Source organism: Pleurodeles waltl, chromosome 10 (genome assembly GCF_031143425.1).
Source record: "Pleurodeles waltl isolate 20211129_DDA chromosome 10, aPleWal1.hap1.20221129, whole genome shotgun sequence".
Taxonomy (NCBI): Eukaryota; Metazoa; Chordata; class Amphibia; order Caudata; family Salamandridae; genus Pleurodeles; species Pleurodeles waltl.
Genome location: NC_090449.1, coordinates 473965090 through 473992493, shown reverse-complemented (window position 1 = coordinate 473992493; position 27404 = coordinate 473965090). Strand labels below are relative to the sequence as shown.

The 27404-nt window shown below is 40.5% G+C and overlaps 1 protein-coding gene across 1 annotated transcript in view; it reads left to right on the top strand.

Annotated features, from left to right (window-relative positions):
• Nucleotides 1-27404, top strand: part of KCNH2 (potassium voltage-gated channel subfamily H member 2) — a 1485214-nt gene that overhangs the window by 189254 nt on the left and 1268556 nt on the right. Inside the window, exon 2 of the mRNA XM_069210759.1 lies at nt 24461-24691. Within this exon, the coding sequence (XP_069066860.1) occupies nt 24461-24691 (231 nt within the window). The remainder of the gene's footprint in view (nt 1-24460; nt 24692-27404) is intronic.

Genomic DNA, 27404 nt, shown 5'->3' with positions numbered 1-27404 from the left:
CTTTTAGATTTGTGTTCAGGGGGCCTGGGTTCCACCTAAGGCTCCACATGTTTATCCACATTAGCCCCAGCCCAAACAAAAAACTAGTTATGCACTTTTAATAAGTCTTAGTGATCATTTACTGCACAGAACTTTATATCCAGGTCTTTCCCCCGCGCAGGCTCTCTGCTGGCTGAAGGTGTACTTCAGGAGGTGTACCTTACAACCCTTGTATGCACCATGCGGACCCTATCTAAGAGAGGTGTTTGTTCTCCTTTTTTGCTCAGGGCATTAGAATACAACGTTTACTCTATGCAAGTAGGCTACAAATCTTAATTTATACCTTCTGACCATACAAAGTTGTAATTCTACCGCTTGATTACATACTTTGCTGATTTTGGGAGCTGTCCTGTATTATATTGTTTTTGTTTACTTCAACTTCAACTGCACTTTTTGTGTTGACTACTATGATAAGTTGGCATTGTATTGTATTTAATTGTACTTTTATTGTGAATTATTTCGACTGAATAAAGCTTTTTTTGACTTGACTTGACTTGATATCACCTTTAAACCATATACCATTAAAAGGCATACTCTAAATAGATTAATGATCATCTAAATATTTACAGAGCATTGGCTATGAAAGTCTTTATTTTGGGATTATTATACATGCGCTGTGGTGTAGTGATTGTGTTTTTATCTAACGGTTGTCCATTTTAATGATTGTATAGTTTACATTGATTTCAAAATAATAAATTAAATAAAAGTATGAAGAGAAATTCTTCATTGTAATGCCTTACAACGTTTCTTGCTGATCTCTAGAAGCAAAACAACACTAAGGCCATCAAACCTAATTTTACAGCCTCTTTCCTACATGTGTCTGTCCCGGCAAGCAATCAGCAAGTCATCTGCAAGTCATATTGGCTTTGTAGCTCGAAAATCTGCTCACACACACTTATGCATTCTGATTCTTCAAGATCCTGTGTGCACCTGCAGCTAAATGAGAATGAAGGTTTCTTCATGGGGCCAGGACCATTGGTTCCTTGGTTTCACCTAAGAAACTGCCTCATCCAGCTTGAACTTCAAAGTTCACCCTCAGCTCCAGCTCTGCCTTCCAGCCTTGTCATTTTCCGTACTTTTTCACCTGTTCATCTGTATTTGCATCCAGTCCCACAGGGAATAGCTAAAAAGATCATCTTAACCATTTCCCAGGGACAGTAGTGTTTTTATAGAGATGTGAAGACTTTTTCTATTCATGTTTTAGTTATTTTTTCTATTTACTTGAATTTAATTTGCAGGCCATTGTTCATTTATTTTTTTAATGTGTTGACTTGTATTGTTTATTTATCTGTGTTGTAAGAGACAGGAGGCAGGTCCGGGGAGTTAATGGGAAATGATGCCCCCTTTCTTCTTGCAAGTATAAGTCCTGTGAGACATGGGAGAGGATGCATAGAGAAAAGGTGTGGGTCCTTGAAGGCATAAGGAGAATGCCCATCTTGTGTTCTCTCTAGACCTGTACAAAAGTAGTTGTCAAGTCTTTTGGGAGCTACAAAGAAGTTATTGACTCTGGTTACAGCCCAAAATAGTAGCCAAAAAGTTAAATTACTCCACCCCCTACCCACTTTGAAAGAAGGCTCTGACTGCATCAAGCCAGCAAAGCAAATGAGCCTGAACCTCTCTGGAAGTGCCCCCATGTCTCTTTCAGCCAGGCATCTATCAATTCATTATTTCACCCTTCCATCCATTTGCTGATATCCACTGTTTCACCTTCACATTGTGTGATCCATCCATTATTTTTTTATCCATCATTCAGTCTTTCACAGTTCATCCATCCATTGGCCATGCTATCCACCAGTTCATCCATACATTCACATAACTATCATCTATGCATGCTTCATCTACTCATACATCCATTAACTGAAAATTAAGCCTTTCATCCATCAATTGTTTCCTTTTGCCATCCATTCTTTCATCATCCATCCATGCTCTCAGATTTACTTTTACTATGTCATATATCTATCCTCTCAGATTTCTATTTACCCTGCCATCCTTTCACCCACCCATTCGTCTAGCCTCTTAGACTTCCATTTACTCTGCCATCCTTCCATGCAGTCCCCGGTCCATCCTCTCAGATTTCCATTCACACTGTAATCGTTTCACTCATCCATCCATCCTCTCGGATTTCAATTTACTCTGCCATCCGTCCACCCACCCATCCCTTCAAAGCAAACCACCCATTCTCTAAAATCCATCCATTTTCTCACTCACTCATCCACCCATACTTTAACCTAACCATCCTTTTACCCACCCACCCATCCATCCTTTTACTCACACTTTATTTCACCCACTCATCCATCCACCCTTTCAGCCACCTATCCTTTTACCTACTTATCCACCAATCTCTCACCCACTCATCCTTTCACCCTCTCACCCATTCATCTTTCATACACTTATCCCTTCACCCACTCAACATCCATCCTTTCACTCACTCATTCATCCTTCTTTATCCTTTTTTTATCACTCCACAGTGGTGTAACAAAGGCCCCCGCAGTCCAAGCGGTGCATGGGCGCCATCAGCTCCAGGGGGGGGGGCTCAGCACAGCACCTGGACTGAGTGAGCCCAGACGGGTGGCCCCCGTCTTGTTCTGTGCTGTGGGGACCTCGCCAGTTTCGTTACGCTACTCACACCCAATCTTTCTTCATTTTTGCATTAATTGGAGAACATACTGGAAAATAATTTAGATTAAAAAAATCAACACATTTGAAACTCTCACCATTGGTTTAAATGACGAATTTGCACAAAACAGTCCCGCTTTCAGTGTCCCGAATCGCCATGAAATGCAAACTTATTCTCCTGTTCGAAATGGTTCATATTTTATCAGACCCCCTCAGATCAGCAGCCAGGCACATTTATTATGTTCAGGCTTGCGCCACCTCACCACTGGTTGCAACTCACGGGACAGGTTATACCTTAGGATTGGCTTTTTGCCTCACTGGTACGGCTGCTTCTACTGGACCACTGTCAAAATACTGATCGAATCGCGTTTTCGTCCCATTTCTTATCTCAGTCCCTGTTCAGTCGTACATTTCCGTGCCAATGCCGTCCCATTTTTCGGGCTTTGAAAAAGCTTAGTGTTAGCTTGCCTTATCTTTCTGTAACTAATTGTTCACTTATAGATGATTCTCAAATACAGTCTCAGTATGAGATTCATATGTCGACACAATGTGTACAGTCAAGCCATGACATATAGGCCGTATCAATTTATATGGCTTTGGGGGTCTAGGCCTTTCTCTTTTCCCTATTTCCCAATCTCTCACTTATTACTTTCCCAAGTGAACTTTTAATATATATTACAATGTGTATTTATATCTAAAACAATTTAAATGACATGAGCTTTTGTATAAATGAAACATTCTCGGTGCTGTCAGATCTCGGAATTAATACCATGGAGAACCAAACTGTTTCAAGGCGTAGTCATGCCATTAAAGCATCATGCAGGCAAGCTGTGCAAGAACTACCTCAATGTAAGGCGTTCAAAGGTAAAGAACAGCTGCTGAAGCCCAGCAACTACATCTTGGGGTTAGCAGATGTGTGAGGGGGAGGCTGCAGCACACTCCTTCTTGGGATAGCATAGCCGTGGAGGAGTAAGTGCAGAGAGGCCGATCGTTTCAGAGTCTAGCACCGCAGAGCATCTTCCACCTGGTGAGGCTGATCTGCTACAGCACATGGCAAGGTGGAGAACATTGTGTTTGGAGATTTTATAGGTATGTTAGGGGCAGTGCTTGATTTGAGCCAGTGGTTTCCGGTGCCGGGCACCGGCACTTATTTTTCCACCTGAGAGATAGAGAAAAACGAAAAAACGAAAAAGCGCCACTGAGAGGGGGAAAGCTGCAAGAGTGAGCTGAAGGGACAGTGACTGGCTTTGAATGGATTAAGAAGGCTATAAATGGCTTTAGGATTACCCTGCCTCAGTATTCTGCGCTCGCACATTAAATTGTAACAGCAGTATGTTTCAGAGGAGAACTTTGGGCACCGGAACGGTTTTATTTACAAATTATTTGCAAATTAAGCACTGGTTGGGGGAAATGTGTGGCAATTGTCGCGGTGAGGCAGTTTTGTATTGTGGGATTCCTCTATTTGTAAGTGAGGTGTATTCTCTTCAAACGAGCGTGTCTCCTGGAGCTAGTTGGTGATGACGCAGACGAAAAGTAGTGTTATATTGCAACATTTTTATTGCATCTCAAAACCCAGATGAGGCCAAGTAGCGCTCCAATTTATATCTTCCATAGATTATGGTTGGAAGGATTGGGATGCAGTAGGGCCTAAAAAGCAGATTGTTAGTGAGGGGTATGATGTTCAAAGACATGCAACAAACATAGTGGGGTTTATATTGCAGCACATCATTAAGAAACATTTCATAGAGAATGAGAGTCGACCCATTCGTGCATACTTGCACACCTACATAATGAGATAAATAGTTTGTTATCTGAATGTTGCGATTATGTAAATTGTCGAGCCTAATTTGTTTGCTCTCTGGAATTCAAACTGATTATGAATTCTTCTTTTTCGTGGCTCGAAGGAGTGCCTGGCTGGATGGAGAACGAGTTTCAAACAGCTCACAAATTGATGATTTATGGGATGATCAAAAGAGGGGCAGCCTGGAACATAACTGTCTTGTTTGGTAATAGGCGAGGAATTCTCGTTATGGCAGAATGGTCAAAACCTTTGGGCTGCTCAATAAGTCATTCACATTGCTTTCAAAGTGAAAAATCTAGGTACAGACAGCCGGTTCAAGGATATGATGCCTGGGATGATGATGGTCCCATATTGCTGGCGTCATCATGCCCTTCGATAGATGCTCGCTTCTTCCACAATTTTGGGTTCATTCATGCTTGCATCTTTAAACTCATCCTCTTCAATTGAGTCTTACTCCTTCCCTATAAATTCCTAAAAAGGGCTATGTTCACTTCACCAGAGCATTGTCCCAAATCATTGGCCTCAAAACTAAATAGGTTAGTAAGTGTTGATAATGCACCAGTAATGGCTTTGTTGTATCTCACACACAGACTAACACTGCAGGCACACGTATTCCCTCATTTTGTTTTGCCTGCTATTTGGTGTGGAGATACCAGGGGGCTAGAATAGCGATTATCCAATTAAACTGCAAAGGGAACTGAATTTCATTAAAGACACAGAGGGTAGCATTATGCATTAACCCTTTTAATGCAACTCAATGCAGTACTTTAAAGATGCATTACATCTTAAACAAAAAAAATCCACAGCAAGAATCTTTCCCAGCACATAAATAGTGCCTTCTTGGAATCCTATTCCTCCTTTAAAGGCAAAATTGTGTTACTCCTCCTTATCCTTCTCTTACAAATCTTCTTCTTGAAAATTATCATCATCTGTTCACTGATCCCTTCTTGATTAATTTCTGAAACAAGAAAATAAATTGCAGAAAGCATTTTACAATACAAATTAACTACAAGACATTTCCAAATACTTTACTTTTCCTTTCCATTTTTTAAAATAATGTATCTCCTCTACAACAGGGAGTGTTGGGCGGGATAATGCTAGCCTTCATGTGTTTAATTCCATGCAGATTCTCTTTGCATTTTCAATGGAGAATCCCTATTTCATTACAAGACCAGAGACTATCATTATGCATGTTGGTAGTCCTCTAACACAACACTTGCCGTGTGCTCAATCGACTTACAGTACTGTTTTGCGAAAACAGAAGCATTAGACTAATCAACCCCTCTCCTAATGCCTTCCAACCTCCCAACTTTCCTTGACTTGCCATAGCACCTCGCACTGAATGGGCTTTATATTTTTGTAAACCAACACCTGTTGCATTGCACATTTTACCCATCTTTTAATTGTTGCAGCTGTAATAGCTTTAAATGGTTTAACAAAATAAATCATCAATTGAGTCACTCCATCAGGATGATACACTTCCATTCTAGAATCATACTCTTTCCATCAATCTACCACACACAGCTTCTGACAAGCCTCACAATTTGGATTGAAAATGGTATCCAACATTGTCTTAGTTCTTTTTGTAATATCAAAAGTCGCTTCAGAAGGATCATAAATTCTGTTACTTACCTCCAAAGCCTTTCCATCAGAAACTCTGCGTCATGAAGCTAAGCGTAGTAAGGACACTAACTTCTTAGTCAGTCTTTTCAATTCTAAATATCCATTACTAGGTCATGAGATCAACAGAGATAATAACATATTGACATCCTACAAATCCTCATGTCTTGCTCTAGGAGGTCTTCGCAATCTGATATTTTTTAATACTCTACAAACCAACTCATTCTCTCCCAGATGTTTACCATGAACCTGGCTGTGTCCAGCAGACACTGCAGATCTGTAGCAATTTATAGTTCAATAACTAAGTTCTTTCTCAAATTGCTGCACCAGAAAATTGACAGCTCCCACTATAGGAGCCTCCACGGGATCCAAGCTCCTTTCCATGCACCATATTTCCCATATTTATTTGCATCTACAGCTAGTACCCAGTGCCAAAGATTCCTTGAGTAATTCCTCTGCCTTTCTTGAAAGTCCTGACACACCTGAAGATTGTCTGATACTTTCCAGCTAAGAAGGATCAAAACCCCATTTGAACTATGGGATGTTCCTTTACATCTACATCTCTCAAAATACCCTCTTCTAGATAAAAGGGCACCTCACATGCAAATTCCAAAAGGATTGGAAACCATGCCGGTGACGCCCAAAATAGAGTTACCAATGCTAGAAGACATTTAATGCAGAACTCTCTAAGCCATAACAAAGGGGAGAAAAGCATATGCAATCATTTCCCTCCAATTCTGTAGAAATGAATAAACTGCCAAAGCTCCTGGATCCGGCATCGAACTGTAATAATCTTTCACCTGAAATGTTAACCTGCTCGCAAAGAAATCTATCTCCATGGAGCCCCAAAGCCTGTCTATCTTCCTGAAGTATTCCTGTATCAATTCCCAATCACTGAAATCATTTAAAAACCGTCAATTCGAATCCACAATTACATTTTCCTTCCAAGGAAAATATTCTGCTCTCAGACTGATTTTGTGGTCTAAACAAAATAACCAAATCTTTCTTGCCAGATCTGTTAGTCCCCGGGACCTTGTGGCCCCTAATCGATTTATATATGCTATTGCAGAAACATTGTCCATTTTCCACTAAACTTCTCTCCCTTGCAAAATTTGCCTGAAACCCTCAAGAGCATAAAGTCCTGATGTCAACTCCAAACTGTTTGTATGTAGCTATTTTTACATGTTTGACCACAATCCACCAGTTTCCTGTGCACTCAAACGTGCACCCCAACCAGACAGGCTTGCATCCGATTCCAGAACAAATTCTGGTATACATTCAAATATCAGCAACTCATTCCATGCATCTAAATTCTCCAACCACCAATTCAGCTCTATCTTTGCCTCGTGGTCTGGAGTTATTTTGCTTCCATACCATAAGCCTGCTCGAAGGGCTGTCAGCTTTACTCTGTGCAGTGCTTGATAATGTAAAGGTCCTAGGAATGCTACTTGAATTGAAGAGGATAAAAGACCTATCAATCTCGCTAGTTCCCTCAAGGTCAAAAAAATCTCCTATCAATATGTAATGAATTTCTTTCCTTATTTTGTTCACTTTCTTCACTGAAAGAAGTAAGACCACATTGACTGTATCTATTTGGAAACCTAAAAACTCCAAAGAGCATGTTGGAATCAACACTGACTTTTCCTTGTTTACACTTAAACCTAGACTCTCCAATTGACTCTTTACTATTTCCAACTCTAACTGAAGTTGATTCAACCATTCAGACACGACCCAAATGTTCTCTATATAAAAAATCATTAAAATTCCACTCTCGCTCAGGTAAGCTACCACTGCTGTCAATTCTTTGGTAAAATACCAAGGCGCTGAGGATAGACCAAACGGAAGGCAGCAAAACTGATAAACTTCATACTTCCAAATAAACTGAATAAAGGGTTGACTGTCCTTTGACGTTGGTGTCATAAAATAAGCATCTTTTAGATCCAGCTTCACCAACCAATCGTTCCTCAGTAACATGTCTCTCAAAAGATGGATACCTTTCATCTTGAAATGAAATGCTGTATACTAGAAATGTGTTCAAATCTCTTAGGTTTATTACTGGCCTCTATCCTTTTTCTCCACCAGGAACAGAGTACTCACAAACACCATGTTCTCTTTGTTTATCTCTACTATTGCACCTTTCTCTAACATAGAGCTTATTTCTTTTTCTACCACACTCTCTTGTACCAAATTCAACACTAGTTGCCTTGTATTGAAAGGGCATCTCTGTAACCTCTATCTCGAAACCCTGGATAGTTTGCAACACCCATGGATCTTATGTTATCCTTTTCCACATTTTGGTGAAATATTATAATTGACCACCTACTCTTCCTTGGAAAGAAGAATTCACTGTACTCGCCCTGGGAGCCAGATGATCCCTGACCACAGGACGTACTTTTCTTTTCTTGCTGAAAGCGACCCATATGCAGACAGAAGTGTGTTCCTGTAGCTGTTTAGTAACCTCTACCATAACCTCTACTTCTATAGCTGTTATAGTGGGACCTTTAAACTTCTCGGCCGAAAGAAAGCCCTTTCTTCGAGCCCTGCCAAAAACACTCCTACTGAATACTTTGCACGTATTATTTTGTGCCTTGTATAAAACGGTGAAAGTCGCCACACATTTTCCCAAGCTCTTGACCATATCTTCTCCAAATAATAATCCTTTCGGATTTTCACTAGCTTCTTTAGTTGCTAAATCCCCCAATTTTGGAGTTAACTTTCATTAACACTGTTTTCCTTCTTTCTGCTTTACGTCCTGTGTTAGCATTACCCAGCAGAACAAGAGCCTTCTGACTCCAACCTCTCTACAGGTCTAAATCTAGAGGAAGCCTCTAATATGACCTTCTTCAGACATATCTATGATACGGGCTAAGGGCCCAACCACATCCAAAAGCCAGCCTTGACATTGCTTCAGTGACCATTCTAGTCCCTTTCTGGGATCTCTGCCCATCTAAAACAAGAATGTGATCATCTCCGGATCTAAATTAGGGGTGAGACAGACCTTATTCTACATTACTGGCCTTGAACACTCTGCTTCCAATATACTTCTCACCCTTTTTTCAAGAGGATTTCTTATCCATGTCTTTTTAACAGTCCCCACTTGTTCCAGGGGCCACCACTTCGCACATCTAGGGAGCTTAATGTTAAAGGGCAAGAACATTTCCTATCCTAGAGGATTTATAATAGAGTCCTTTGAAGTGGATCGCGCATCATCTGCAAAAAGGTCATCACTTCCATCATCCTCCTGTTGGAGGTCTAACACGTATTCATCAATAAATTAATCAAACCCTTTCATATATTCAGTCTCTAAAAACTGATCTTGAGTAATACAATCCAGCATGCCACTTTGGAAACCTCTGTCTTTTGCACCGCATAGGACACCTCTCTTCTTAGTTTGTGTGCCACTAAGGATACCCCTCTCTTTTAAGGTGCCCACACCTACCATTCCTCTGTAGAATGTGCTTTGTTTTCCTTTTCTTTTAACTTCTTTTTTCTCCATTACCTGATTCTGTCTCAGATACTCCTTGTTTGATCCATTTTTCTTTATTTTATTTTTTTACTTTCCATACACTTATCTACAGTTTCCTGTATACTGCTTCTCATTTCATGCTGTGTTAACCTCTTAATTATCTCTTCATTATTTTTTCCCTTAGGGATTTCAGCTTCCTTTTTTAATCTTTTCTGCCATTTAGAGAAAAAAATGTAAAATATGTTCTTTAACTTGCGCAAACACAAACTGAGTAATGACACAACCTATTTTCACCCAGAAATTACTACTCCTGACCAGAAACACTCCTCTACTGTCTTTTATCTCAAACCGATACAGCAACTGTCAAAAGACAGCTTGCAGCATGATTTGGCCAAAAAATGGCAGCACACACTTTATTTTTTACACTGTAACAAGCCCAATCCAAGATGGCTTCTTGTTCCTGTGAAATGTCAGCTCCCACTGTTTCTCATGTCTTTCCTCTAACAAAGTAACTACCTCTTGGATCTTGTTAAGGGGTGCATGAGCAGCTTCCCTCACGGTCTCAGTTTTGCTTACGTTGAGCGATTTGCCTTGTGGGCACAGCCTCACTAGCGACAGACACTATCTCTTGAGTACTCCGCCTCGCTCATGAAGGGTGTGTAGCACTCCTGTAGCTCTGCACAAGACAATCCTTAAGCTCACTGTAAGTACGTTTGTTATCTCAAGCTGATCGCTCTCAACTCACTGTTCTAAAAGCACGTTAAACAGTTAAATTGTTCCCAAATATAAAGCGCAGTCTTTTACAGTTGCACTGAAATCTATCACTTCACCAGCTTTATATTGTATATTCATTGCTAATTGATTTTAACCAAAATGATCCAACAAAAAATACATAGCTGCTTGTTTCCATAAATTGGAGACCAAATTCTAAAATAAAACATATACACCAGTATAAAATATTATATATCATCATCACAAAGCTATATCTAAACTAAAATAATGTGCTACTTATCTATGAAGAGCAAAATTTAAAAGAGGAAATGGATTCCAAGAAGGGACTATTTATGAGTTGAGGAAGGTTTCTGTTCTGAATTGTTTTTGTTTATGATGTAATGTAATCTTGAAAGTGCCTCATTGAGAAGCATTAAAAGGATTAGTGCATAATGATAACCTCCGGTCTTGTAATGAAATTTCAGATTATGGCCTGCATCAATGCATCTAATAATGGGCATCCCATATTATTCCATAGGAAGTGGGTAATAATATGCAGATCTAGGAGAAATTAGTCCTTTTCTGAATTTCATAAACCCTTCTTGGACCTTCCCACTCATATTCACCACCTGCTTTGAAGAACAGGTGGCAAATGGTATAGAGCATGGTGGGTACTGTAGGTGTGCAGCAGGATCTGATTCAGGGGTGTGGAGAGAGGGCACACCAGAGCATGGCAGTGCTGGGGGAAACATCATCTACTCCACCCACAGAGCAGAAGAGGGGTGAGTAATTGCCAGGCTTTGCCTCTGCCCCCTCATGGTATGACCAGGTGTGGATCCGGTGTTTCGGGATCAGGTATCACAGGATCCAGTATTTGAAGTCCCAGTATTCTTTAGTTTAGATGCACCAGGTACTTGTATTCCCCTCCTAAAGTGGTATTTCAACTGGGCCCATAAAGAGCACACATATTTGCCCGCATGACACCAATACAAGCATGCATTCGCAAACCGGAAAAATACAGCCAGGCCCCTATGCTTACCCAGACAACACTACAGTGATAAAAATGCACAGTCAATAACGCCAAATTATGTTTTATGTTCTAGTGTGTAATATCTATCTATATATCTATATAGATTCAATGAAACAAGCAAAGGTTACAGAGACATTATACTGTAGTTAGATTCTGAATTTACTCATACAAAGCCAAAGAAATTCAACAGTTATAGTTAGAGTTATTTCAACTAACTATAACTCACGTCCTGAGGTTACTATAACTCAGGCCCTCGCCATGCACAGTTTTCTCATCAATAATTTTATTGCACATGTTGCAGTGATAATATCAAAGATGCCATAGAAGGTGTCGTCAATGAAAAAATGCGTTGAGTAACTAACTTTGCATTAATCTTGATTAATCACGAATATCGTTCATGGTGAAGAAAAATCATTTTAAACCCATAATTTGACCCTCAAACTCCCCTATATCACACCCTTGGGGTAAGGGTACCTCCACTCATACCCCTTATGCTACTTTTCATTTTGTTTCTCAGGCCCAGGAACCATCTCCCGGGACCTTAGAATGGCTTTCACAACTTTCTGTTCAGGTTGTGGCCAGCCTATTACAGTGCTTCTATTCACATGAACATTCAGGAATGTGAATTATTCTCAACCTCAGTTATACACATTTATTTTCCCTTTAATATCTCAAAAACTACTCAACAGATTTACACCAAACACCCAAAGGCACAATTTGTGTACTGACAGCTTGCTTTCTGCCAGGTTTGGTGTAATTCCATTCAGTGGATCAAGCTGTAGTTGATTTCAAAGGTCCTATGGGCATTGACATGGGAAACACAACTTTTTTGACCCCCCCTTTTTCTCAGCCCCTACTTGACGGATCACCCCCAAACTTTCCATGCACAACAAGAGTCACTCGGGCATTTTTTGGAAACATTTTGTGAAGATTCGTCAAACGGTGCTAAAGATATAGGTAAGTCAAAAAACACTTTTTCTATGGAAACTTAGGACCAGATGTATCAAAGTATTTTGCATTCGCAAATGGTGCAAAACACAAAATTCCACTGTTTGTGAATGCAAAATAGCCTTTCCTAATGTATGAAAGGCATTGGTAGTTCAATTTTAGGGAACTGCAATTTTTGCGATTCCCTAAAATTGTGACTCCAAATAAGGAATCACAATTTGCGATTCCCTAAGCATGAAATCGCAAATAGGGATTACCTATTTGCGATTTCATAAGCACATTTATCAAGCATTTCCTAAATGCGAAATGGGCATTTAGGAAATACTATTACCATCAACTCCAAGTTGATGGTAACCATGTGCAATTTTTAAAAATGCATTAAAAATGCATTTTAAAAGTGCCATGCAGAGCAGACATTCTCCTAGGGATATGCACTTCACATGTGCACAATTAATTTTTGGGGTGTATCAAAGGGGGTCTTAGGCCCTCGGCATCCTTGGTTTTGTATTTCCTAATTTGCGATTCCCTAATAAGAAATTGCAAATTTGGAAATGCAAAACCATTCCCACCTATGGGCATGAAGCCCCACAAGAACGAATGGAGACACATTCGTTTATAGCGATTCCCTAATAGTGATTGTGACTCTGTAGGAATCACTATTAGGGAAGTGCTACTTTTGTTACATTTCATTTTGCATTTCCTAAATAGCCATTACCTAAATTTGGCTATTTAGGAAATGGAAAATGGAACTTTGATACATCTGGCCCATGGTCATAACTTTATATATATATATATATATATATATATATATATATATATATATATATATATATATATATGCATATATATATATATATATATACGCATATATATAGTTTCCAACTTGAATACAGTTTTTATAATGCTTAATGTAGCATTTGAGAAATACATTGTTGCCTCATAGTAATTTGAAATATGCTTTACAAAATCCAAGACAAAGGAATGGCTATCACCATTTAATTCATGATTGCATGCAAGACTACACAATGCAAAGGTAGTATTAACTGGATCCACAAACCTTGCAGTTAAAAACAAAATATAGCCAACAAACATATTTGCAAAAATGAATAAAATAGACTGCATAATGGTTCTCATCACTTCATAGTGACTCCTCAGTTTGTGAGAACTGCATGTTACTATTAGACAACTTGTTTGCTGTTACTTGATTTTTGAATCCGAAAAGATAGAAGGATGAGTCGGCCGTGCTAGCACTCAAACTCTTGTCTTGCCCTGCAAACCATGTTTTGTGTCCATGACTAGCAGTTACCTTCATGATCCATGTTGGAAGTGTTAAAACACGTGCTTTCTGATACTGGAAGAAAAAAAGCAGCCCTACTTTCCTATTACATGAATGTTGAGTTATTGAAGATGTCACGTGTTACCCGTATGCTGTATAAACATGTCGCTATGAAATATGCAGAAACTCACATTTTCAGAAACTCACATAAAAACGGAGTTTCTTAGCTACACTGTGGATCATGAAACCAACTATGGAGAAAGGATTAGAAGAATGATGAGTCTGTTTTAGATGACATTCCTGTCAATTAACACATATTAAATGTGGGTCGTGTTTTTCTGTTCATAGTCTTCTGGTGTGCTGAAAATGCTACTTTTAAATGGCTGATGAATGCAACGAATGACCAAAAACCAATGCCTGGGAGGAGTCTGCCTAAATGCGTCTGTCAGCATACTTTGCATGAGTTCTGTTAGACAGCTAATGCTCTTTCTGCCAAAATCCAAGACACGTCATCCAAATTCAACCCCAGCCATTGCTGCACTAACCTTTCTCACTGGGGCTTCCTATAGACAACGCAGTTATACCTCAGAGTTAAGCGCTATACAAAAACGTTATCACTCACCTCCTAAGGACCTCTCAGGGCCATGCGGGTGTGTTATTAATCCTACACAAAACTGTGAACATACTTTTGTGGTATACTCACCAATGGAGCCTCAAACATTGCCTGTCCTTGGTTTACAGGTGTGTCTCTCGTTCCTCATCATCGCTGGCGTCTCTACAATGAAAGTCAACAAGAGGAACGAGCATGTACACAATAGATGATGCAATGTGTCTTGGATACTGATTCTAAAACTACTCCTATTTTACCAGCAGACATTTGCTGTTGTCAATGTTTGCTTCATGGCAATGAGGAAGAGGTCAGAATGCATAGAGGTGGGTAGAGTTCAGAGAGCATGCAAACTGAGATGCCTGCAGCATTGTAGCCATCCGCGCCTCCCTGTACATATGACAATTCTATATGTTGTGCAAGGGGTTCAACTTACTTTATTTGCAAGCAGTAATATGTAACTACTTTCTCTGTTTTTATGAGGGTTTACGGGCTTTTGTGACATATCATGCATGTGATGTTCTCTTTTGTCCCCATGTAACTGTTCTTAAAGCGGTGGTGGTGTATGATATTTTTCTTCAAAACTGATAGGCAAAGCCTCCTTCAGTAACCCCCTCCTTTGTTTAAAATGAAAAAATAAAGTAATAGGAAACCTTTTTTGTTCTTAAGGCAATAGAACATTTTCGTTTTCTTCTGAATGTTTATCACAGTCCCTCTTTTCCTCAGGCAGTGGGGAAACTTCATATGGACTAAAGTGGGGAGGTCTGGGACTCAATACAGTATTTTAAGGATGTGGATCCATGGTCTGGGTATAGAAAGCGTTTTGGCATGGTTTCTTTTCTTTGATCACTTTCCTCTGCAGTGCAGGCAGATTATTGTTGCATGGTTGGCTCCCCACAGCAAGTAGTGATGTTGCTGCCCCAAAAGGAATGCAGACAACATAGGAAGAATAAGTGTGGCGCTCCGCACCTGTCTCTCAGTAGCATTCCGTGGTGGGCCACCAGTTCTTAATTTGCAAAAATATAAGTGCAGGAGCCCAAAGTGTTTGTCAGAACTCATTACTAGTCCTGCCGAATGTGGATTTGACATTTGATTCAACCACCAGGACCACTATACAATATCTGCCCCTTTATTTTACTTTTGCAGGTTCTTTTCCTCCCTGCCTTCTCCCCTTGTCACTATTTTCCAGTCTTCATCTTCCTCCTTCTTTACCCCTTTACTGGCTTTCTCTCTCATTCTTTCCCAGACCCCAAAAATGAGTGTGGGTAACTACCACCTGCAACCATCAGCTCAAATTAAGACTGGAAATGGGAGTCGTGGTGTGTGGGCCGTGACTTTGGTTAATTGTTATCAGAGCTAAGATGACATTAGTAATAGAAAGGAAGTGCTGTTTAAAACATGACTAGGTAATGTTTTGGTCATAGCTGGTAGTGACACTAATATGGAATCAATGTGTATTTTTTAATGTTGGTCCCATCACTTCAAGAATTTCAGCGGCAAAAGCAAACTGCAGCTTCTAGCAGCAATGGACAGGCATAAACACTATTGTGGTACCTCTCGGTGGAAAGAACGTAAATATGGACAATATATTAATGGGGCAGATAGGGAGCAGAATTGTATCTATTGGCTCTACATTGCACCCCCGAAGCCACAGGAGTAGCGCACCTCAGACACTAGTAGGGATGTTGTTGGAAATTTACTTAGCTGTAGTCTATAATGTCCTCAAAGGAGGAGGTGAGATATCCAGTAACTTGGAAGGAGCAAGAACGGAGGAAGGGAACCAAGCACAGCTGTGCAAGTTATATTATGGTAACTAAGTAGCTCATTTTTTATCCAGCAGGGCAAAGCGTCCTGGGACTTGTAGTTTCACTTTTCCCATGTTACTTATGGGCCTACAAGACAGTGTGATTATTGATGAGTGAAAAACTGTTTCCGACTGAATGTAGCCTTCATACCATCCTCTCAGTGAGGTGATTACAAGAGGAACATGGTAGAAGTGAATGCTGCTGATGTGTCTGGAAGGAGGGAGACACAGAAATCTGAAAGGAGATAGTGCTGCAAGAATTCAAAGAGGCATTGCTGCAGGTTTGTGCATAGGAGTAGAATAAAAAGCAAATGTGAGCATGCACGCGTCAGGAGAATCTAAGGAGTGAGCTCTGCAAGTCTCAGAATGGGTGGGAGTAGTGTCACTTAATAAAATAAAATAAGAGCCTGGAAGAAGGAGACTAACAGATTTAATTTGACCAGATGGCTCCTTGTCACCGGGACACTACTTTTCCATTTCCTGGACTTTTCTTTTACAAATCAGTGCATTCTGGGTGTCGTAACTTTTGTTGATCTTAATTGAGCCAATTGGACAGACAAACCCGATAACAATGACTTGTAAAAAGCAAAGTCTACAAATGGAAAAGTGGTGTACCGGTAACACGGAGCTATCTGCTCATCCTAAACAGGATCCCGAAGAGCTCAACATGTATGTATGAGAAGTTTGTGCAGCTAGATGAGCCTTTTTGAACTTTCAGTGCTCTTGTTGAAGTCTGGACCGAAAGAGTCTGTAGGATCAGGAACAGAGCAAGTGCTGCAGGACTTTGGAGATCGTGATACAAAAGTTGTACAAGAATGCTGTTCGGTTGTTTTATACGATGATGAAATATGCTGTAGGCCTTGACCCTACAGAGCTCAGATAACACCCCCAACCCACAGGTCTCTGATTCAACATTTGTAACCACGCCACATTCACGGGGCACATGTTGAGTAGACCTGTTGAATGAGGTCCGGTAGGGGTGAGGGAGGAGGCAGAAAGCAAATCACTCACCAGCAAGTCCACACTGAATTCCATCCCAATGGTCCCCTCCAGAAGCAGCACCCTGCCACAGAGGGCCAAGTTCATCCTAGGCCACGCTTTCCAAGTCTGCCTTACCGCGGCTCAGCCACGAGCAAGCCTCCAGCTATAATTGTCCAATTGGAGCCTTAGCCAGGGTGCAGGTGTACTGACGAATGGGAGAGAACGACAGCATCTCGGAAGACGACTTGGGACGAATACATCTCCCCAGCCATGTGCATTTATGTTTTGAAAAATTACCTGCACCTCCGCAGCCACATGAAAGAAATCTTTAGTGCCGGCCCTGTAAAATAAGTGCTGAGCACCGGAAATCACCTGCACAAACGAAGCACTGTGGGCCACCCAAAAGGGAACGAAAGATGCGGGCCCTCCCTTGAAACTTCTTTTCCACTGGTAACTGTCTCTGCTGACTAACCCCGAACCAAAATTAAGAAGTTGCAATACTTAAAAGCACTAAACCCCAGTCTCGTGCCTAAAAAGGTTCGAAAGAATCCCTGAAGGCAGTCCTCTCTCCAACCCTTCACATTTCTCTGCCTATAGCTGTACTCTCCTCCTCAAGAACGCAGGCAATGCTCTTCAAAGGTCCAGGGGCTGTTCCACATCCTTTACCTTGTGCCATGTTAGACCAGGGGCAACCCCAAATGGATCCTACTAAGAACAGCAAACGAACATCCTAGTAATTCAGAATTCACACAGGGATGTCAGAGCAGGAGCTGGTCATGACACATGGCTGGAACTGTATTCGAGGGTGCATGTGGGCATGGCAATCATGTGCATGAGCAGGTAGAAAGGCCTGTTCAGATACTGATCACTAATATCAGGTATGATGCCACCTCTTCTCACTGCACAAGAACAGAGACACAGGTGGCAGTCTCATGCAGAAACAAGAGTATGCTTTTGACCTCCATGACCTCAGAGCCACGCTGTGGGACTCAGGGTAAAATTTTGGCCCTAGCCATGCATTGTGCATACAGCTTTTCACATGTGCTGAGGCCAAAATAAAGTCAAGATACCAGATTTTCTTTCAGTTAGGTCACCCAGGACTGAGGAACAGGGAACAGTCCTATCCAATGTATTCTATGCACAATAATACAGATACTATCTGCAATGATATAAAAACTATTCTAAGAAATCTGGAAAAATCTTTCTATGGGAGTTTCTGACTGAGATGAAAAATAGAGATCATAAGAGTTCAGTTGATCATCTCACATCCGTTACGGCTTATATTTCACTCCACGAAAAAGCATTTCTCAACCTTGGACACTGAAATAGACAAAATAACGGACAATGTAACCTATGCATTTCTGACTTGCCTGAGATTGTCAAATTCAATATTATAGAGGCTATCTTGAACAATTAATAGTAAGCTGCATAACATTAGTGATCCAGTGAAATGTACAATTGATTAGACTCCATACATGCTTGTGCATTGTAAACCTAACAAAGTTAAAACCACGCAACTAATTTTAAAGATTTTTTGTCATCACCATTTGATTATGATTAGGAAAGCTGCCAGTAAAATGTTATTGAGTGACGAGAATAAAATATTTATTTATCAAGACTTTATAGAAGACACTTTTACCATACCCAGGGAATTTACTGCCTTAAGACAAAATGGCCCGATTAAGAGTGCCCTAGAAGTGATGTGATATTTATTGTAATTCAGAATCCCAATATGTGCTGTGATTCAGGTTAATCCACATAATGGAATTCAGTGCTCGGCTTATGAACTGTAACATATACTAAGAGAATACACTTGCTAATACAGTCTTTTTTCCATCCACAGTAATATTGAAAACATAATATTTCTAGGTCCTTTAATTAATTAGCTGATCGGCTTGTATACTCCGATCACAATGATCCGATTCAGGATTTGCATGTTACATTTTAAGGCCCCTGTGAATTATTATTCTTCATTTATGCTTTTACTCTAATAGTTATTGTTAGAAATAGGGTCTCTAGTTGGCAGTCGGTTTGCATCCTGTCCATGTTTGGACCCTCACTCTAGTCAGGATAAGGGAGATATCTGCTCAGATAACCTCTGCTCACCCCATTGGTAGCTTGGCACAAGCAGTCCAGCTTATCTCAGAAGCAATGTGTAAAACATTTGCACATAACACACAGTAATAAGTGAAAACTCTACAAAAAGACACCACACCAGTTTTAGAAAAATAGCCAATATTTATCTATATAAAACAAGACTATATACGATAAAAATCCAACATACAGTAATAAAAATATGAATTCTGCAAGATTTACTCAAAAATGCAGTTCCTTGAAGTCGATAGCTCCACCTGGGGCTATCACGACGTCATGATCAACAAAACCAACAGTTCAGGACGGCAGAGGTGATGTGGGCCAGCTACGGTGTCGGGAAGACCCGCAAACAGTACCTTGGATTTGCAGGGCGTTGTGATGCTCACGGTGAGCTCTGGAGAGCGGCATCGCTGATGTCGTGATATCAGTTCTGAGGTCGGTGCAGGAGTCGTCGGGCCCTTGAGGTCACATGCGTTGCGGATCGAACTCCGGGTTGATGAAGTCAGGTGCACTGCCGTGGATGGCGTCAGGGCTGCGGTGCGAAGTGGGACGATGCAACGTGCTGTGCCCACAGGTCACGGTGCAGGCAGCGGCTTGGTGACGGAGTCCAGTGGCGTTAGTGAGACACAGGAGTCGATGATGCTGGCGTCGGTGGACCGGGCCTGCGGTGTGGGACGGGACGGTGCTTCGTGTATCTCATGAGCGGTGTCCACAGGCCATGGTGCAGGCAGCAGCGTCGGTGTCAGCATGAGCAGCGTCACTGGGGATGTCCAGGCTGCGGTGTGATTAGGCAATGCCGGAATGCGGGGCCCACAGGTCGCGGTGCGAGCAGTGGCTCAGTGAAGTCGTCCGATGACTGCGTCGTTGAGACCAGGGTTGCGGCGTCGACAGGTCAAGGTGCAGGCCAGCGGTGTCATTGGCTGCTTTGCGGTTTCTCCTCTTGAACAGCACAAAACACACAGTTCCCAGTGCTGCATGTCGAGGAAACTAAAGTGTTTGGTGTACCTGAGACTTCCAACAGGAGGCAAGCTCTACTCCAAGCTCTTGGAGAATTTTCTGAAGCAGGACACACAGCAAAGTTCCCCCTATGCAATCTTTTCAGGCAGAAGCAGCAACTGTAGGCCAGTCCAGCAAAGCAACGCAGCAAAGGGACAGTACTCCTTGTTCAGCTCTTCAGCTATTCTCCTGGGCAGAGGTTCCTCTTGATTCCAGAAAGATTCTAAAAGTCTGGGGTTTTGGGTCTTCTTATACCCAGTTCTGCCTTTGAAGTTGGCAAACTTCCAACCAAAGTCTCAAGTGTTTGTAAGATCCTTCCTTGTCCAGGCCAGGCCCCAGACGCACACCAGGGGGTCGGAGACTGCATTGTGTGAGGACAGGCACAGTCCTTTCAGGTGTGAACGACCACTCCTCCCTCCTCTCTAGCTCAGATGGCTCATCAGGATATGCAGGCTACATCCCCACCCCCTTTTGTGTCACTGTCTAGAGAGGTGCAAAACAGCCCAACTGTCAAACTGACCCAGACAGACAATTCACAAACAGGCAAAGTCACAGAATAGTATGAGCAAGAAAATGCATACTTTTTAAAAGTGGCATTTTCAAACAGACAATTTAAAAAACAACTTCACTAAAGGATATATTTTTAAATTGTGAGTTCAGAGACCCGAAACTCCACATTTTTATCTGCTCTCAAAGGGAATCTGCGCTTTAAGAATATTTAAAGGCAGCCCCCATGTTAACCCATGAGAGAAATAGGCCTTACATGGTGAAAACCGAATTTGGCAGTATTTCACTGCTAGGACATATAAAACACACTAGTATATGTCCTACCTTAAACATACACTGTACCCTTGCCCCTGGGGCTACCTAGGGCCTACCTTAAGGGGTGCCTTACATGTAGTAAAAGGGATGGTTTAGGCCTGGCAAGTGGGTACACTTGCCAAGTCGAATTGGCAGTTTAAAACTGTGTACACATACACTGCAGTGGCAGGTCTGAGCCATGTTTACTGGACTACTAATGTGGGTGGCACAACCAGTGCTGCAGGCCCACTAGCAGCATTTGATTTACAGGCCCTGGGCACCTCTAGTGCACTTTAGTAAGGGCTTACCAGTAAATCAAACATGCCAATCATGGATAAACCAATCAACAGTACATTTTACACAGAGAGCATTTGCACTTTAGCACTGGTTGGCAGTGGTAAAGTGCCCAGAGTCCTAAAGCTAACAAAAACAGGTCAGAAAAAATAGGAGAAGGAGGCAAAAAGAATGGGGATGACCCTGGAAAAAGGGCCATTTCCAACAGCTATTTTAACATGTAAACGGTTCTTACGTGATATTAAAATTATATCCACAAATGGCAAAGTGTTTAGGCACCTATTAAAAGAAGAAACTTAATTGTTTGGTGTCCATACAGAAATGTGATCTTTTTTTTCAGAAGACACATGTACATAATAAGGATTTGAAGATTATGTTGAAAGGCTGGGTTGGTATTAATGTTTCCTCTCATTAAAAAAAAAAAAAAAAACGACATAGCTATTTTATTCTCCAGAACTCTTAGACAACAACTTTTTTACCTGGAAGGAAGATATAGTAAAGTTGAGATAAATACATATGGATTATACTTGATTAACTTATATGCCCCATCTTGGAGCAGAAAGTCACACATTTTGGAAATTGTACTCATTGGTAATATTCCTCTCATTGTTAGTGGATGTTTTAACTATGCATGAGACACTCACCATTCAAAAGCTAGCTAAATATCCCCAAACACGTTCACATTACTTTACAAGAATGCCAATCTTGTGGATCCTTGGCATCTAAAATTCCTTACTTATCAGGGGTTTCTTTTCTTTTTTTAATACACATGTATAATATTATAAAAGTAGCTATCTTCTGGGAATATCTCCTCTATGATCTCAGTCACTAAAATTGAGCTAATATTTCAGATTATGCCCTTATCTCTTTATACGCATTACATGATTACTCCTCTATTTCAACACTGAAATACAGAATTAATTTCGAGAATGTTTTTTCTGAAAAATAATAGAAATGAAATGTGAAGTTCTAATAAAGACTATTTTTATTTAAATAAAGGAAACAAGTAAATGTGTCATCTAACATTATTCATATCCATTTCATGCTACACTAACGCTTTAAAAACATCCTTCAAAGTTTGAGCTCGGATTACAATAAAAAAAAGTGTATGTTATCAGTCGTCAAATAAAGAAGCAATGTGCTACTTCAGTGTTGACTGATGTAATAAAATGATTTCTGCATCTCTATGTATTGAAACAACAGAAATGAAATACATATTATTCAGAAAATAATGGGGAACTGGCTGTATCAATTAAAAAGACAACTAGTGATTATTTTACTACTTACTGAGAAACATATGTGTGTTTATATTAATATCTCGGAAGAGTTTTCATTGTGGTAAGGTTTAGCAGCAATTTACCAAAAGGTAAAGTGTTACTTGAAAAACTTACATCTCCAGATGGTGCTTGCTATTGATTTTTCAAACTAATTAAGTTCCTGTCCTTGATGCTGTCCTAGTCAAATTGTATGAAGGGTTTTCATCACAAGTGTTTCCTTATAGGCAATTGTCTTATTCTTTTACAGATACAATAGTTTCCCTCGTTTCCTGATGCTAAAAGACATATACATCTGTTTGGACCTAAATTAGCCATCAGATAATTGTAAAACGTGGACAATTTGGATAAACTCCCAATGTCTCTCCTCATAGCCACCATTTTCATGTTCTTATTTTATTTTATAAATCTTTCAAGAGTATCTCCACTTTAACCATAATTTTCCAAATGTACTTTGTATAGAAGAAGCTGAAATAATTGTCATAAGCCCAGGTCTCCCTAGCTTATTGAGCTCGTCTCTGAAGCAAATAAGGCTTTTTTGCTGTTCCTCTCTCCATTCAAAATTTCTGCTCCATAAAGAGCAGCACTAAATAATTTCCAGGCGTAAAATTCATTATCTGGCCAATGAAGCTTTACCACGTGCACCATAATATTTTAATCCTAGGGTCGCTATACCCAGGGCCCTAGCACACTGCGGTTTTGTACGGGGATCTAACTACCCCCTGCTTATTCTTAGCAGACCTACACTGTTTAATTTGTGGGCCTCCAACCTGTGATTATTTAGACAACATTTCCATTTGAGGGCGTAAATATCGAATGTCGTAGCCACTGTTGTTATTAGAGTAATAATTAACTTAAATGTGGCAAAACCAGCTGTAGCAACGATGTTTTTTTGAATTCCCATGTTTGTCTGAGAGAACAATTTTGAATTATCTGCTTAGGGCAAGACTGGCAGCAATGTGCCAAGAATCATAAAGGGTGAAAGTTGTCTGTCTAAAGAGCATCTGAAAGGACAGAGAGAAAAACATTGAATACAAGTAAGGTCAGTGAACAGTCTTGTTACAGACATTCTGCAATTGAAGTCTTAGTTGATTGCTCCCCTCTGTCTGGAACTGGACACGGGTCTGTGTACTGGAGTGAAACTCTGACAGGGGCCACAAAATACTGGTAGATCTGTTACTGCTCGTAAATAAATGGGATTAGCCATACCTGTAATTCTGTCTAATAACCTGTTTCACCAGTATTGCAGTAATGCACTGTAATGAATTTGGAATGTGATGCTTAACATTCAGTTGATTTCCTTGGCTTTATTCGTGGGAGCAGTTTATGTACTGCAATCAGTAGTATATATGATTGGTTCCTTCAACTAGTGTCCACGACAAACAGAGTGGGTTCTTTAGGATCAAAGTAGATTAAGTGATACGGTATCGTCTGACGTATCACTTTGTATTTTGGATATGTAATCAAATTTTGAAACACTCCAAACCCCATTAAAATTAAAATGTACTTTATTTTTGTATATTTTGTGTTTGTGAAGTAACGAAAATATTTCATTATTTGTATATTTGCCTTAAATCTACTTGTTTCTGTAGTTTTGTGATTTTGTTGTTATGTTGTTTTTAGGTTTCAGTCGTGGGGGGTCCACAGAAGTTATGAAACAGAATGACATCAACCATACATGTACATCCTCATAGAGTTAAAAGCTATTTATTACAATTGTTAATTAAGGGGCTGGGCAATATATATATCAGAGGGATAATGCGTCAGTGCAAAGCTTGCAAAAATGTATGAGTTGTTGCAGGGGATACCTAACAAATCCATATTACTAGAGCACCATGCACCACTTCTGGACTTTCTTTTTACAAACAATTGTAATTTGGTGCTTTAAATACAATTGTTTCAAATGAACAGAACAAAGACTTTAACTATGAGAATGCATAAGCTTATAAATTCAAGGCCATGACAATGGTCCACAGTGGCAGGAAGACATCTGGTAACCCTTAGATTGAAATATGGGGCACCTGGCAGCAGAATTGTTTTTACGCAGAATATTAGTCTTCAGGTCTCATATTAATCCTGCTCTCCCATCTTCCTTACACTAGGTCGGAAGTTCATCATAGCAAATGCACGTGTTGAGAACTGTGCCGTCATCTACTGCAACGATGGCTTCTGTGACATGTGTGGATACACGCGGGCGGAGATCATGCAGCGGCCTTGCACCTGCGACTTCCTTTATGGGCCCAGCACCAACAAAATGGCGGTGTCACAAATTGCCCAAGCCCTCGTGGGCTCTGAGGAGAGGAAGGTGGAGATCTCCTTCTACCGCAAGGATGGTAAGAGCCACTTGGGACAGTGGAATTCTATGACTTCTGGATGACTTATACATCATTTAATCTAGGGGTATATTTGGAACTTTTAAATGTATTCTATAGGGAAATCAGATCTGCTACCAGATTGGTGATTCCACATGGTGTACAATTTGGAGAAGCAAAGCTGTCAAGTTTTCCGCCTCCCATGTGTAAGTCATCTATCCAGTTCATGTTTTTTCTTTGCATTCTGTTTCTTTTAGTGCTGTCCCTTACATTGTAAGAATCAAGACTACAAGTATCAGAATGAAAACAAAGGGGCTGGAATTGATTGATTACTTACCACATATTCTTGGGAAACTTGAAAGCTCTGGAGTAGTGAACAAATGTTATCTGAACAGTGGTATACTTCCGAAAAGCTGGGAAGACAGGGGAAGGTCAATCACTGTTAAGTGTGTTATCCTTGTTGGAGTCTGTCTAAAGTAGCCACCTAACTCCATCTTGTTATAGTCACCATATTTGAAGTACCGGTTTTTCATGTGACAAACAACCTAATACACATGGTTGTTGTAATCTTCAGAAATCTTCCACTGATCTAAATAGACTGATACACATGACACCAATGGAAAGTCCAGGACTGGAAATACAGTGATCACTCTAAGACTGCTCCAGCTTAGCAGTACAAACCTGTAGAGAAACATACCCTATGTCCCTGTAGGGACATAGGATGGGTTTCTCTACAGGTTTAGGCTAGCCAGATCATTGGAACTTCCATCAGACCTTTCTTTTTTAGTTTGGATGTGTTGTGGGAATATGTAGTTCTAAGCAGAGACCTCGTGGCTGTGGTCACTCTGTACCCACGGCCTAGAAGGTTGCCTTATTTAATGTTTTGAATGCCATTTTGTGTGGCGATTGCCAAAATAATTACTTATTATGTGACAGGGTCTTTTGTGTGAGGTCAACTGAATAATGATGGGCATACAGGAGAAGAATTGCTTCAGGGGCTGATCGCAGAACATTCTGTGTGCTGTTGAGAAGTGTGGACATTGTGGTATCAGGAATAAGTAACATACATACAACTGGGTCCTAGATTTAAGTTAAAACTAGAACTGAGGCAATCATTTACAGTGATATAGAACAAAAAGACTGCTGTTTTGTGAATGACAGGACAGAGGAAGTTTGAAATAACTCTGAGGAGAAGGAGATAACATACAAAGCTCATTAACAAGATTTTCCTGTCTTTTTCTGGGTTACTTTTTATGGTTTACTTCGGTATTGTATGGTCTCCAAGGAAATGTGTTGTTATACCTGCCAAACCTGACTCTGTAGATTACAGTTGGGACATTTCATATCTGTTTGCATGTTTATTTCTGTCAGTTAATATTGTTTATTATTATTATTGAGGGTTATTATTATCATCTTAATTGCACATTTAGGGTTGTGGGCAATATTCTTAGAATTTCCTTACAAAAACTGCTGAGAACAACTCACTTGCTATTTACCCTATATCTCTATAACAAATGAGTCTGGGTGAAGATTTGTAAATGATGCGGCTGGTTTTGATGATGATGCTGGCTAGCAAGGAGGAGATGATGGATTTACGTCAGAAGGACTGGGATGATATGGTCATATTCCTTCAGTCCTTTGAAGAGACATGCTGTGGCATGTAGGATGTTCATAAGGATGCCAGTGTGAAATTTGGTAGGCCGTGGAACAGACCATTCCGACTATCCAGATGTGAGATTACAAAGGCTTGAACAGTAGTTCTGAAGTCACTTTCTAGAAAAACAGGTCTTACTTTTTTTAAAAGAGAGAGAGAGCTGGTATCAAACTGCCTTTGCTTTTTGTGCACTGTGTTCCTTCAGGGTATGTTTGGTTCCTATGGGGAACACAAGCATCTTGGCATTCAGTGAAAGTTAGGTTATGAAGCTGCCAATATGAAAACTGTTGGCTTTGCTAATGCTTATTAGTTTTAGAATGTGCCTCTTCAGTGCATTCCCAGAAAGTCTTGCCATGTAGCATACCTTTTTATTTTGAGGGGCTCAGGTTTTGCATCTCACTTGACAACTGCCTTCTAGGGTGGAGTAATTGCTTTCTGAGGTGGAGTACTACACCTATTACAAAAATATGTGTTTGGCCCTGGTACCACCATATTGAGTACTAAGCCACTTTCTTTTATACAGTTTTAGGTCACAGGACGAGTCATTACCAGCTCAAGCCATATGACAGCCCACATGCTGCCTTTCAAAATGACTGCACCGCAGAAGTGCATGGCTACATCTACTAGTCCTAGGGCTCGTAAGCCTGAGGCTTCATTGAGTGATTGTGGGTCAAACGAGACCTAAAAATTAAATGTAGGTTAATGACCATCTCCCTCCCATCTATGCTGCTGCCAGAAAAATAACATAAGTTATCTATTTATGTTTGACACTTCAGTAATGCTGCAATGTCATGTGTGCGCTCCCAAAAATTCAATCTGGGACAGCTAGATATAAAAAAATAAAATGTTTGCAGCTGCCTGGAGGGCAAGTACGTTTTTTGTAGAACCACACAACTTCTGCCCAGTCTAAACATGTATTTCCGACTCCCAACATGTGGGCAGGGGCAATGCCCTTTCTAGTGATGTGCACATAGTTGTCTAGTGACAGTTGTGTTGTCAAGCCAGACCACAAAAAAGCTTGCATAGTCATTTAGATTGGTAAAATAACACACAATTGAAATACATTCAGAGCTGAGCTCA